The sequence below is a fragment of the Kryptolebias marmoratus genome, linkage group LG9, assembly GCF_001649575.2.
Source record: "Kryptolebias marmoratus isolate JLee-2015 linkage group LG9, ASM164957v2, whole genome shotgun sequence".
NCBI classification, from domain to species: Eukaryota; Metazoa; Chordata; class Actinopteri; order Cyprinodontiformes; family Rivulidae; genus Kryptolebias; species Kryptolebias marmoratus.
In genome coordinates, this window is record NC_051438.1 from 23,572,905 (window position 1) to 23,586,535 (window position 13,631).

Below are 13,631 nucleotides of genomic sequence, written 5' to 3' on the forward strand. Positions count from 1 at the left end.
ACACATTAACAAATGACTTTGTAAAGTGATTCTGTTCTCAAAAAATGTTTCTTATCACTGTGGAAGACTCTGCTGAGCACAGGCCGGAGGGTAAAATTCACGAGCTGCTGACAGACGTGTGACTCTGACAGAGCAGCCAAACAGAAAAACAGCAAAGGTGTGTGTCAGGAGCCGGGAGAGGCAGCTCAGCAGCCAGCAGGTCGGAGCCGCAGAGCCGATGGGAAGCATCTCCTGAGGGGAAGCTAAGCCTCTTAGCGAGGCAGATTTCACTGCCTGAACAGAATAATCGGACATTTTCTTTGATATCTGCGCTGGACTTTTGTCAGCTGAAAAGCGGGATGAGATGCCTAGTTTGAGGCTGAGCCCGTCTGGGAGTACCTGTGCCCAGCATGCCTGCTGTTTCAGGGCGTTTTACGGATGGATCCTGCACCTGCTGCGTCATTTGTCCAAAGAACATTTTCCCCGACACTGATTAATGCGCCCACATGAGGCTGAGCTCTGCTTAGTGTTTGGAGCTGGGTACTGAGCGAGAGCAGAAACAGGAGAGAGCGTTCTGGTGTCTGTTTTGCGGTTGGCCCTCAGGCCGTTGTTCAGCCGGCAGAGCCGAGTGGGGGTGAAACAGGAGAGAGCGGAGGAAAATGTTGAGAGAGAGAGAAAGAAAATAGTTCGAAGGACAGAGGGCAAATATTTTCTGAAGATTCAGGTAAACATTGAATAGGCCGCAGTGAAATATGTGGGTCAATAATCCTGCTCCTCAGTGGAGATTGTGTCTCTGATGTGTTCTCAGGTTTCAGAGGGATGTGTCGCCGTTCCATGATATACTGCTGTCCCTGAATTAGAGCTGGGCATAGAGTTCCCATCTACCCACAGGACACCATTACTGTCTTCAGTGGGCTGCTGCGGGGCATGGATGACAGCAGCAGGGTGTGCAGACTGAACCCTGCACGGATCTAACATACCTGTAGCTGGTGTGTCCGTGTGACCGAGCGAGGGAGGGAAAAACATTGAGCCGTTTCAGCTCATGTGCATGTCGTTATGTTGTTTATTAGGTCCTCTGCGTACAAATACCCGGCCCACAGGGGCGTATATAAAACGTCCAAAATACTGTTGTAGTGGTTCCACATCAAAACCAAACATACTGGGAGTAACAGAGATTTTTATCTGACGTTCAAAGACTGAAGAACATCGCCACAAACAAACAAAAAAAGCTTTCTTTTGAAAAGTGGAAACTTTAACCATCAACCAAAACACAACTGCAAAGCAAACATTTGACATTAAAATGAGCCTCGAAAGAAATCTCTTTAATTTTGCACATTCTGACAATGATCATTGAAGACTGGATGGATTAAATGTCCTCCTAATGTTCATCCTGTAAACCTAATTTAATTAGTTTAAAACAAAACCTGGAAAATAAGTTTGATTTCAGGATGAGACTGAGAATCCATTTATCCTGACCTGAACCTAAGAAAACTGACTGTTGAGCCGGTTTGATCTAATTTAATCTGAACGTCAAACAGATTTGTTCCTAAACGTTTTCAATACTGCTCTTTCTTATAAAATGAAAAAAAAAACTCTTCCTGTGCAACATTTTAATTTATCATAAGAGTAAGAATTTCTTATTTGAAATGCAAAGTGTTGCATTTTTAAATATTTCCAGATAGTTCCTGATTTGTTTTCACTGATCACTAACTTGGTTGTACTTTTATTACCTATGAAGTAATTTTCAGCAGAGCTAATCCAAGTTTGTGCTTTCTTCATTTGGAATTTATTTATTTATCTTTAAGTAATTATATGCACAACAAGAACTGTTCCTGAGGCAGAGTTTTCTGTTTTACAATGTTTTCATTGTTAAAAGGCCCCAATAATAAAAGATGATGTAATCTGTTTACCAGCATCCTTGCAAAGACAATATTTACTGTAGGAGGTTATTTTCCTCCTCGGCAGGTTGTATTCAGCCTTTTTGTCCTAAATAAGCTCCTACTGAGTTTTTGTTCTTTAATGAAAAGACACCTCGGCCCCCCTCCCCCCAGGTTGAACTGGGAAATGTCAAATGTTTATGAGTTTCCTCCTGAACACCTGCAGTGAACCAGTAAATCTGCTCCATTCACATGTCCAAAAAAACAACTTTTAAAAGAAAATGGCACTTTTTAATATTTGTGGTATTTAATGAAACTATAAAGAACATTTAAACTCAGTTTGTTTGTGAAGACTGTGGAGGTTTTGGACTCCATTTTTCCTCGTTTAATTAGCAGACCTCTTCATTATTTCTGCATCATCTGTGGATACTCAGAGCCCAGAGAGGGAAATGTAACACAAACACTGAGGAAAATTGGCCCAATTAAGTCATTAAGCAACACAAGCCAGAGGTCTGACAGTTTACACTCCTCTGGCCCGACTTGTAAAAACCTGGTGGAGTTTTTTCCTCAGGACTTTCCCACCAGCAGAAAGTAAGTCATAAGGTGCTACGGGTCTGTCGGGGTCAGAGGATTACACCGGCAGTGCTGAGGAAAGATGTACGCATCCGACCACATGAAAGCGTTTGTTTGTTTACCTCGCCTGACATGTCGGGTGCCAGAGTTATGAGGGGCCACAGGGAGGAGTAGATCAGGAAAAACACCACCCACAGGACGATGCTTCCCCAGATGGCGATGTGACTGAACTGTTGAAAAACAAAAGCATTTTTATTCAGTGTACAGAGGGCTGAAACTGTACTTATAAATGTTACAGTTAGATTTGTTGAGCGGTTTTTGTCATGTGGGCCTAAGAGTGCCAACTTGAATGAGTTTCCATACATTTCACCGGTTTCACTCTTACAAGCCCCCCAGGAGCAAAACCGTAAAGACATTCAGAGATACGGAAAGTGTGTAAAACGTATCACAAGGATCAGCAGCCATATTAAATGATGGAGCTCACAGAACTTTAACAGGTGAAAGTAAAAGTCCTTTCCTTACCATGGTCCAGGACGAGGTCTCGAGACCGGCTTTCAGACAAACTGTGATGACCACAAACTGTAGAAACACAAACCACAGTCTCATTAAACCTCTGACATTTGGTAATCTGTGATTTTTTAATAGAATTTGATCATATACTGTATATTTAAAACCATGTATCTGAAGCGCTTTGTAATGTTTTGTAAAATGCTTCATAGATAAAACCTGATGTTTGCTTTATCTTCATCATCAAATGAAAGACAGAAGAAAAGAATTCACGAGTAAGAAAAGCATTTCTGATGGTTCTTCACCAACACTGGACTCGGCAACAACTCAAGAAGATTGATGTACTTACTGTATAAACCATGTTCCCTAAGAGGAGATAGTCTGGAGTTTGTCCGCTGCCAAACACCGTATCTGTTAGGAGAATCAGCAAAAAGAGGCTTTTAGAGACAGATCACTGTCTTTCTTCAAGTCTGTGTGTGTCACGCAGCGCACCGGATATCGTTCTGAGTGCCTAACTGAGGGAGCTTTATTGCTAAACACTCAGAGAGAAAAAAATGAATAACTTGTCAGGTTTTTTTCTTTAAGTGACGCTGGAAGTTTGTTAACAGGATCTGAGATAAAGTGAAGCTGGAATATTAAACTGTGGCTCCTTCATGATGGTCAGAAATTAAACTTCCTGGCTAATTCTGTACTGAATCAGAGCGAACTTATTCGACTGATGAAGCTGTGACTCATATTTTACAATAAGATTAAAACAAACCAAACGTTAATGTGAGTTTGGGCTGCGGTTCAAACATCAACAGCGCGACTGTCGGCAGACAAAGAGGTTCTGCTCCCCTTTACTTCCGGCCGGTCACATGTCCTCTGAGCGCCGAGGCTGTGCTGACAGCCTGTCAGTCAGAGTGAACGGGCTTGGCGCCTTTGTTTGGAAAGCAGACCCAAACTTGTGTGGTCCTCGGCTCTGGCCAGCCAAGACCTACAGGCTTAAGAATCCGCATTTTCTTTGCACACACACACACACAGAAACTTTGCATTTTTTAGATTTACAAACTCGTACATCTGAAGTTCCTCTAAATGGATTTGAAATAGCATAAAAGTGTCATTTTTCTGTACAGACACATCCTTATGGACACTAAAAGTATTATCAGTAGGTGGAAATGATAAAAAAAAAAAGAAATGATGTGCCTGTAGCTGCAAAGGACCGGTTCAAACATGAGCGCATGCTAGTTACCGCATGTCTCTCAGACCGGAGACGCCACATGTTTGCAATTCATGAACGGACAGTTGAAGAGAGCAGTAATTAAGACAGAGTGTGTGTGTTTGACCGGTTTCCCTTTTTATCCCGTCCACTGAGAGTCTCTGGGAGCCACTAACCATGCTGGAAGGCTTTAAGGGGGAACCAGAAGAGGATGACGGAGTGGAAGAGGCCGTTCAGACAATGGGCCCAGAAGACCTGCAAAACAGAAGCGAGAGGGAGAGGGACGGAGGGGAAGGGGGCGAGGAGGGAGGGGGGAGGGGGTTGAGTGAGAGGGAAAGACAAAGTGGGAAGAAAAAAGAAAAAGCATGTGAAAAGGGTGTGGGGAGCTCCAGCTTTCCAGGTGACCCCTGACCTGGGCCCTTTGTGCCAGCCCAGCGCTGGGCTAAGTGGCGGTTTTGTCGGGGCCTCCTCGCTCAATGGCCCCCCCGCTGACAGACACGTTGTATATCCTCTGAGTATTATGGAGGGGGAGAGAGGCTGCCCCGTACGGGCATTAGCAGTGAAAAGCAAGCAGGCAAAATCAGTGCTGAGGTTTTAACTTTTAAAATAATTACTTTATTAGAATAAAATAACAGGACAGAAGTGACCTTCGAGGAAAAACTGGTAAAACCGAACGCTTAAGAATATCAAACATTAACGTCTGTGGTGCAGGAGGAGAATATCCACTCACTACTTTTCATTAAACTTTCATTTTCTTCCTAAAAGAATTTAAGGTGGGACAGTAATAAGTGAGAGGAACGTTTAAATAAGCAAAAACGGGTCTCATAGCAGACACAGGAAGACTGATGGAGCTGACAGAGATTAAATCGTTTTTATGGTAATTATTAGGAGTCTGGAAAACCGTCTGTGAGTGTCTGTCTTTGCGAACCCGCACCCTTTGGATGAGTCGTTTAAATCAATACTCCCACTCCAAAACCACCTTGTTTCAAATGTATTTTATTCAGTGGCAGAGCCAAATAAAACACTAATGGGCAATGTAGCATGAAACAGCCGTGAAATCTGTTCGGCCAAGAATCGCTCCACACTTGTGCCCTCTTTTCCTCCCCTGTTCTGACCCAGACTGTGGCGTTAATTCTGACGGATGAGACTTCGTCAAGGCCAGAAAGTAAATTGCCGATGATGGAGGAGGTGAACTGAAAATGGCTGTTGGCAGGTGCCAAGCTGGAAGCTCACTTACACTGAAAAATGTGAGTTTCACAAGATTTCTGGAGGTTAAATAACCAGCAACATTGCTTTACGTTGTTCGGTTGCTCCGAATATTCTGCCAGGGAAGGATGCGGAAATGAAGGGGAAAGCAGAGTAACATACTGTAAGTGCAAAATAAAAAAGCTTAGTAATAAATGACAGGAAAAAAAAGTAGATTTTTATATATGTTGACCTCAGTGGTACAACCTCATCACCTTTCCTGCCAACTAAACAAAGTCCCATGGCAGCCACCCCCACCCTGGATTACCTCACCCTCTCACTGTGTACACAAACTCCAATACACAGAGCGGGGAGCAAACCCCCAGTCCTTGAGCTCTGTGGTCAAACATGTATTAAAAAAATGTAACAATCACATTTATGCCAATTAGTCTCACGCTGACAAGCTCAGCTCTCTGTCAGCTTTTATCCTAAACTCTGCAGGGAGGGCAAACAAGTCCCAGCTTCCTCTCCGCAATCATGAGCGCTAATGACGTTTTTAAAAAGTTTGTAATAATTTGTCACAGTGGGATGCTTTATTTCAGCCCTTAACCCATCTGGGTATCTCTTTTTCTTGTTTCCCCTATAAGTTGCGTAGGATCCACTCTGAATGAATGCCTGCTCTGTCCTGTGAAGATTTGGCCCTTTGTGAAAGCCATAATTGCCAAAAAAAGCAAGACATGAAAGCCAGTAATTAATATGGAGCCAAATATTTCCAGAGCTGCCCTCTCCTTTCCATTCCTTTATGAACGGGTGAGGTAAGAAGAGGGGGAAAAAGAGCTTAAGAGAAGCAGTAGAGTTGTGTAAGGGGTGATAGTTGTCGTTAGGCTGCAGTTATTATTAAGGCTGGATAAGTGGAGTGTTTATTGTGGGGACTGAAGTGTGCTGAATATGTAATTAAAAGTGAATGAGAGACAAAGCTGAACCCCCCGCCTCGAGTCTATAACACCCCGGGCCTCTTCCTGCTTGTACCTCAACACAAACAGCTTTAATTCACAAAGACAGTATCTGTTGTGTACAAAAGGGCCGGGGGGTGCAGAAAGACAGGTTTCCAGGGGCCAAATTCCTGCTGGATTTTCTCGCCTCGCCTCGGGCCAGCTGCAAGGAAAATATCTCGGGAAAAGAGGGGACAAGCCAGCAAAAACAACTTGCTGACCTGCCCGAGTCATCATTTATGGGTCTTGGAAAATATGGCCCAAACAAAACGGAGGTTCATATGCTTCTAACTATCAGACAAATAATTCTGTGATCCTTCTTAGACAGAAACAATAATAATAATTAATGAAATAACCTAAAAAGTTAATGAAGGAAGAATCCTCCGTACAGCCGAATTCATATAAAATTTAAGAAGCGTGGTCATTCAGCTTTATTCTACAAAGTAATTATTGTAAATAAAATGAACAATGTAGCTTTATGTCTTACAAAACTTATAATAAGTGTTTGTGCAGAAGGCTTTATTTCTTGAAACTCATTTTTGACCAAACTACCAAACAATTGATCAACAATATTTTTTGTATTTTACATACAAATTCAGACTCTTAAAATAATTTTGGTTTCTAAATATAATTTAATTTTAAAAAATGTGACAATGTTAGATCATTTTTAGTTGTTAATACAGCTATTTGGATTTTTTTTAAAGACTTCTTGTTTTTTTTTAAAGTGTGGAAGAGTTGCCCTGCTACTTTTAACTGTCCCCTAAAGCCCAATAAAATCTGATTTACTTTTACTTTAATTTTAAAACCAAAGAGGAGTTTTTTGGTCAGAACTCTGGGGGTGAAGCCTGACTGGGAACGTGCTGTCAAATCCCGTCTGGCTTTAATGTGATCTGATAGCCTTGGCCTCAGAACAAACGACTCCTTTTCCTTAAACAAATTGTTCAATTTTCCACAACAAATTCTGTCACAAAATGACAGGATGCTCTTCATTCCCTTTTTGCTCATTCTTTCTGCTGCATCCCCAAACCCATCTGACCTTTCCTGCCCCTGACCACCATGGCCAATCCGCCTTTAATCCACCTCCAAGTGGTGCTAACCAGGTCACCACGCCTGTGAGGAGGGTCCAGGAGTCCGCGGCTCAGCAAGGAGGAAGGAGGAGACGACTTCATTACCAGCAGGGGAAAGCTAACAGACAGCCCCCCAAAAACCTGCCAGATTAGACCAAACTGGGCCAAGCCAGACCATGAGGGGGGACCCACTAACTCCAGCTGCCAGGTCGCTGAAACGGCAGATAAATCCCTCACGGCAACAAAAGGAAGTTCTCCTGTCACTAACGTTAAAGTAGCTGTTTAAAAGAGCTGGATTTTTACCCTTTTATTCAACTAGTGAAGCATTTGCTTATGCAGAATAAAATCATTTTAAATTAATAAATTTGCATTGGTTAAATTGTAAATATTTCCAAAAAAATTAAAAACTAAAACAAAAATCTGCACCAACAATATTCTGTTTAAATGTGATTTTATGCAGATGAAGAAAAAACAAAAGAGAGAGCTCATGACCAACAAAGATTACCTTGGTATTAAAACCCATTGCATTCTGGGAGGTTTTGTAGAGCTCTGGGTACTTCAGCATATTTTCTTTCCTACAGGAGCGCTCAAATATCCCCAAAGTGAGAGGCGGTAAAGCGGTGAAGAGCTACATTAGAGGGGAAAAAAAAGCACAAAAACACAACAATCATTGAGATAAAATCTGACAATTTTAGGCAAAGCTACAAATGTTCTAATTGAAACAGCAGATGCTTGTCTCGTGTCATTCCCATCACCTCCATACGGTTAACTTTTAAAACACTTTGTTGCACTCTATTCTCTACTTGCAGCACACTTAAGTTCAGTTATTGAAGACCACTGACCTTAAACCTTTTGGGGTTTCTTATTTTGATTCGTCATGCTCTTAGTCTGTTCATATGTAAAACCTACGTCCAATGAACATCTGGAATGTTCTGGACCAAGAAGCTAGTATTTAAGTGTAATTTCTTAGAGATGGTGTAATGTTCTATATAGCAGCTGCTGGGAGAGGAGTGCTGGTATTGTGTGACTGAGGGGCTGGTTGGTGTGAGATCCCCACAGGCCCATCTGGAGTGGGAGGCAGCAGGCCTCAGTTTGCAGGACCAATGGGCCAACAGGACATGCTCCATTGGGCTCCTTTCTTATTCACAGCCAAGCCCAGGAAGATCTCTATAGAGGGGCGGATTCAGACCACTGCCTCCAACAAACTCCCACTGAGCCAAAGGAATTCCCCCAGTTTGGGGAATTATTAAAAAGAGACTGAAATTCTCTTTTCACCCCCCAGTATCACACTCATTATCTGGGTTGTGGTTTATTATGTAACTGATAAAACAGGAGGTATTTGTCTGGATTGACAGTTCATCCAATAAATTGCTTCCAACCATTTTTATTGACAGATTGGAACTCTTTCCAATTCAAAGTTTGAGTATGAACTCACTGCCGTACAACGTGCACATTTCTTTCTTGCCTGTTTAATTTACGACAGTTATGAAATATGAGTTCATTAGGAGCAGTCCCGTTAGACTGCCCTGCGGGACTCCCAAAATTAGCAGCCAGCTCACTTGTTGCTCCAGTCTTCCTAATCGTTTGAACATCCAAATGTAGCTGGTTTTACTAACTACACTCTGTGGTGCAAGCAAAGCTGTTGTTCTTCCACATTCAGCACATAGCTTAGGCCACAGAGGGAGTGGGGACTTGACATCTGGTCATAAATAACGAAGACAATGTTCACAATGTAAATGCCATACTGGTGCAAAACAGATTAGTTTTAAGGTACTACAGGTAATCAGCTCTGAGTCGAAAAGGTAACTGAGTAGAAGAGTAAAGTGGAATTTTTACAGCACAAATATCAACACTCACCACATTATACAAGCCGATACACCATCGTTCAAACAGAATCTGTCCAGAGAAGCCATTGACGAATGCAAACCAGATCTGAGGAAGACAAAAAATAAAAAATAAAAAATAAAAAATCACACGTCAAGAGTCAGGGCAGTGGAATAATAGCAGTTGGAACTCAAATACCAAACTCATAATCATTTTAATTTTAAGTACTTCATTATTTTATAACTATAATGACAAGTAGTTCTAATGCTGTAATTTGAATCAGTGAACCACTTCAGTGGAGGCCTCTCTGAAACAAGATGGTGAAACAACACAAAATGCCACAAAATGCTCTTTCAAATATAGTTACAGGTCGGATTAGTGATAACTGGTGTTAGATTTGAGATAAGGTTGTTGCGTTAACAGAACATACCACATTCTTTATTGTTCGTTTATTTGTTGCCAGAACTCAAAGGCAGCAGGATGCATCACATTATGTGTATGACTCAAAAACAGGACGGATCCAGCTGGTATATATACTCTGAACTGCTTTAAAGGTGCTGCATCCTCTGGTGAGGACTGTTTAAGGAATTCAGCTGAACAAAACTGAATGTTTCCTGTCACAGTTCTTAAACTGATGTGGTTTAGTTTGGTTCAAAGTGGTGACCTGTAATCAACGTGTAATTAGACTGTGGCAACATTTTAAATTCAAGGAAGTGAGAGGGGCCAAAATCAGATCCATGAGGGAAAAAATGACAAAACGTTGTAAAGCCTCTCAGACTTCCAACTTCACATTGCAAACTGTCTATTGTATTTATCACAGTAAATCACATTCTGGTATTTTTCACTTTGCTCCACCTGATGATATGTGAAAGACAGATGAGGTTAGTTCCACGGCCAACGTCACTTAGGTAAGCTCAATAAGAAAGACTTTGACTGACTTTATGTTTGGAAATAGAGGTAAAAGTAATGTAAACCATCTGCTGTGTGGAAAAGTGACTCATCACTCTGGCTTAATGGCTTATATTTACCTGAACACAAAATAAGGTACTGAACATAGAACAGAAGCAACATAGCCTTTAAAAATATTTATTGTTGCAAAGATCATCGATCTGAGACATTTAGAAGTAGAACTGACTGCAAAAACTGAAAACTTTTCCAATTTGAATCAGAATGTGCACCTCGCAGTGTTGCACTTTGACAATTTGTGATCCAGAACAGGCTTTTTGCTCATGCCAAAACAGTCAAGAGAACATAAGGGGAGCTGTGTTTTTGGCCATGGCCTACCAAGAATTTCCTCGCTTCATTTAACGTCATTATGAAGGGATGAACTGCTACAAATTTTCAGATGGGGACAAAGGCTGTTTGACGGCCCCACCCGCTGCTGCCACTGTCTGCACAACCAATACCAGTCTGCACACTGGTCTGTCTCACTGCATTGTGTCAGCGCATGCATTAAAACAAATGATGGGGGGCAGCAGATGAAGCCCATCTTTTTGTATGTATGCCCAGACCCTGCCACACCCAACTAACACAGATCCCAGGCCACACTCAGGTGCACTCTCCTATGATTTATTTCTTTAACAGGAGGGAGGGATGTTCAGCTGAATATGGGACCATGTTGCTCTGAATGCAAAGACATCGACTCACAGCACCACAACGGTCTCAGATGTTTGGATCTTGGCTTGTTTAGGAATGCATTCAGATGCCGTTGCTATGGGTTATGTATGGATGGAGCTCAAGTCATGAGGCAGGTTCAACTATTAGCATGGCTCAAGCAATGCTAACGAGAGGCTAGTGGGTAGGTCAAACTGCTGAATTAATTACTGCTCTGCTCAATAAGAGCCTTTGGGCTGATACATTGTTGTGCTAAGTTAAAAAAGGCTCCCATTCATAGAGTGTGGTAACTGCTTCTGTGCAAGTATTTTGGCCTAGTCGTCAAAGTCCCAAAAGCTTCTCCCTCTTTTTCACTCTCTCCATCTCTTGAGGGACAGATGCATTGATTTGCTCATTAGGGGAAGTACCAGGCAGGATTTTACTTCCCCTTTTCTTCTCCTCATTGAGTGCCACTCAGTGGAGGGGTGTGGCTGGCCTCTTTCCCTCGCTGCACATCGTGAAAACAGCGATGGAGCAGAGTGGGAGCTACAATAAAGGGGAGGATTGGGCAGGGGCAAGCGGGTAAGAAGACTTGCATATTCATCAGCAAATGAGAAATCACAGATTCCAAGGCTGCTGCACAGCGCTGCGGCCTTGTGTAGAAATATTGGCTGGGAGGTGGGGGTGGGAAGGATGTCTGTCCCCAGCAGTGTGAGTCCTGATATTCTTAAGGTTAGAATTTGAACACAAAGCTAGCAATGTTGAATAAATAAAGGAGCTGATAAATATGCTGGAAATATGTGAAGCTATAAAGAGAGGTTTTCTTACAATACCAGTCTCGGCCTCTGTGGATTAATTCAGTGAAACTGGTCGGCAAGCTTTGCTCTCTTTTTCCGAGCGGTCTCCAAATACGCAAAGCTCGACTCAATGAGCTTTCATGTAATTGCCTCATAAATGCCACTTGTCCATCACTCCACTATGAAGCACCCAGCAATATGTCAATCAACCGCGTGGCCACAAAGATCGTTCATTTGAATTTAGTTGCTATGGCTTCTTTTAGAAACGTTTCTTAGCCTTAATGTGGCTGAATTCAGCTCTTTTTTACCACTATTCCTTAGTCAGTTGTGAAATCTAGCAAAGTCAACATTCTGAATTAAAGCCTGAAGTCCACTAAAAAAAACTGGGCCACATGTTTAAAATTCTTTCAATTTTCAATTAATATATAAAGTCATGTGTCAAATATGACAATCCTTAAACACTTTAAAACTATAAAGTGGTTGCACCTGCCAATCGCTGAATAAAGTTCTAGTCTTACATTCTTACTTATCAATAATTAACTATTAATGACTCTCAGAAAAGCCTCAGATGATCCAAGAGTTTCAAACTAAGTTGAACTCCCATTTAAATCTTCCACAATAGCAAAAGGGTCCCTAACCTCCTGCTCTGTGTCTTTTATGGGGAATCAAAGACCCAAAGGAAAGAGAGCGAGATGAAAAGGGGCCTAAGAACCCAGTCTCCCAGCCCTGGCATTCAAATTGCCACACTCACTGTACCGGACAATGACGCTGCGAACAAAAAGTTAAAATTCCCGTCAACATCCCCGATTCTCTCCTTGAGAGTTAGTCTGAAAGTCGAAGAGAAAAAACACGGGAGCTCAAATGTAAACCTATTAAGGCAACAAACGCAGCTTTTACTCAAACCCCGAGGCTGCCAGTGTGTTATATGTCAGGGTCTTACACAACGGGAACATTTGAAATACTGAGGCAGTGAAACAGTCAAGAAATGCTCTATTATCTACTTCAGTCCCCTTAAGGAGCACAGCATGAGGGGAGGGGACTTGGGCCTTTAGAGGGCAACAAAAGGTGTGCTGGAACTATAGATGTTATGTTCCAGTTTTTGTAAAAGACCTTTGACAAGAGAGCCGGTGAGTTTCAAAAAGCAGCTGTAGCTGGATACAAAACCCTGCACAGGTTTTGATTTGATTATAGGCTCTGCGAGTGCTGAGGTAAATTCAGTACTGACATAAAAGACGAAGAGCAAAAATAAGATTAAATGGGTTTTTATTGTCTGAAATGTATACGTTTAGAAGGGTGGGAATTTTTTTTTATCTTTAACATTAAAATGTAACATTTTCATAAATGCAATGGTGCTGTCATCAGATAATCAAATTAGCTGAAAATTAAATGTTATTCTAGATCTGTGTGTATAACTTGTATTTAACCTGATCTGAAAAAAGGGCAGCATGACGGAACAAGTGTAATAGATTCATAAGTGTGGTTTCAGCCTGGAGAAAAAAAGACATTTTATAATATATATATATATATATATATATATATATATATATATATATATATATATATATATGTATGTAAGAATAAGCAGAAGCAGACACACTGGAATGCTGAGGGTAGCCGGCTGAATTTTCATGGCACATAAACTAGAATGAGGATTTAAAAAAGGCAGCAGAGGTCAAGTGTCACAGAAACAGATGAACAAAAGAAAATGTTACAGGACTCAAATTTCAGGAACAGATTATGTTGATTGCCACTGGCTTCGCTCATGGAAACGAGACAAAGTGTAAATCATGTCTTTTCTTTTTGTTCCTTTGCTCTTATCTGTCTTGCTTGGGTTTCATTTAAGCAGTGTGTTGAATTCAAGGACACAGAAAAACCGAGGATGAGTTTTACTACTGACTAAATCTCAGCAGCACAAAAGCTTTGCTCTGGTTGTAATGTTCAACAAGGAGCACATTCTAACTTTGTAACACAGTTCTGTTTCTCCAATAAAACCTCCCGGGACATGTATGGTAAAGCACATCCATTATACTCAGAGTATG

General features: G+C 41.6%; 1 protein-coding gene across 8 annotated transcripts in view; it reads right to left on the reverse strand.

The window, feature by feature from the left end:
- atp8a1 (ATPase phospholipid transporting 8A1) overlaps positions 1 to 13,631 on the reverse strand; it is a 90,405-nt gene that overhangs the window by 11,880 nt on the left and 64,894 nt on the right. For all 8 annotated transcript variants that reach the window (XM_017408255.3, XM_025004235.2, XM_025004233.2 and 5 more), the window contains 6 exons: positions 9,236 to 9,310; positions 7,884 to 8,006; positions 4,311 to 4,389; positions 3,286 to 3,347; positions 2,952 to 3,008; positions 2,552 to 2,659 (listed from right to left, as the gene is read on the reverse strand). In XM_017408255.3, the coding sequence (XP_017263744.1) occupies positions 2,552 to 2,659; positions 2,952 to 3,008; positions 3,286 to 3,347; positions 4,311 to 4,389; positions 7,884 to 8,006; positions 9,236 to 9,310 (504 nt within the window). The remainder of the gene's footprint in view (positions 1 to 2,551; positions 2,660 to 2,951; positions 3,009 to 3,285; positions 3,348 to 4,310; positions 4,390 to 7,883; positions 8,007 to 9,235; positions 9,311 to 13,631) is intronic.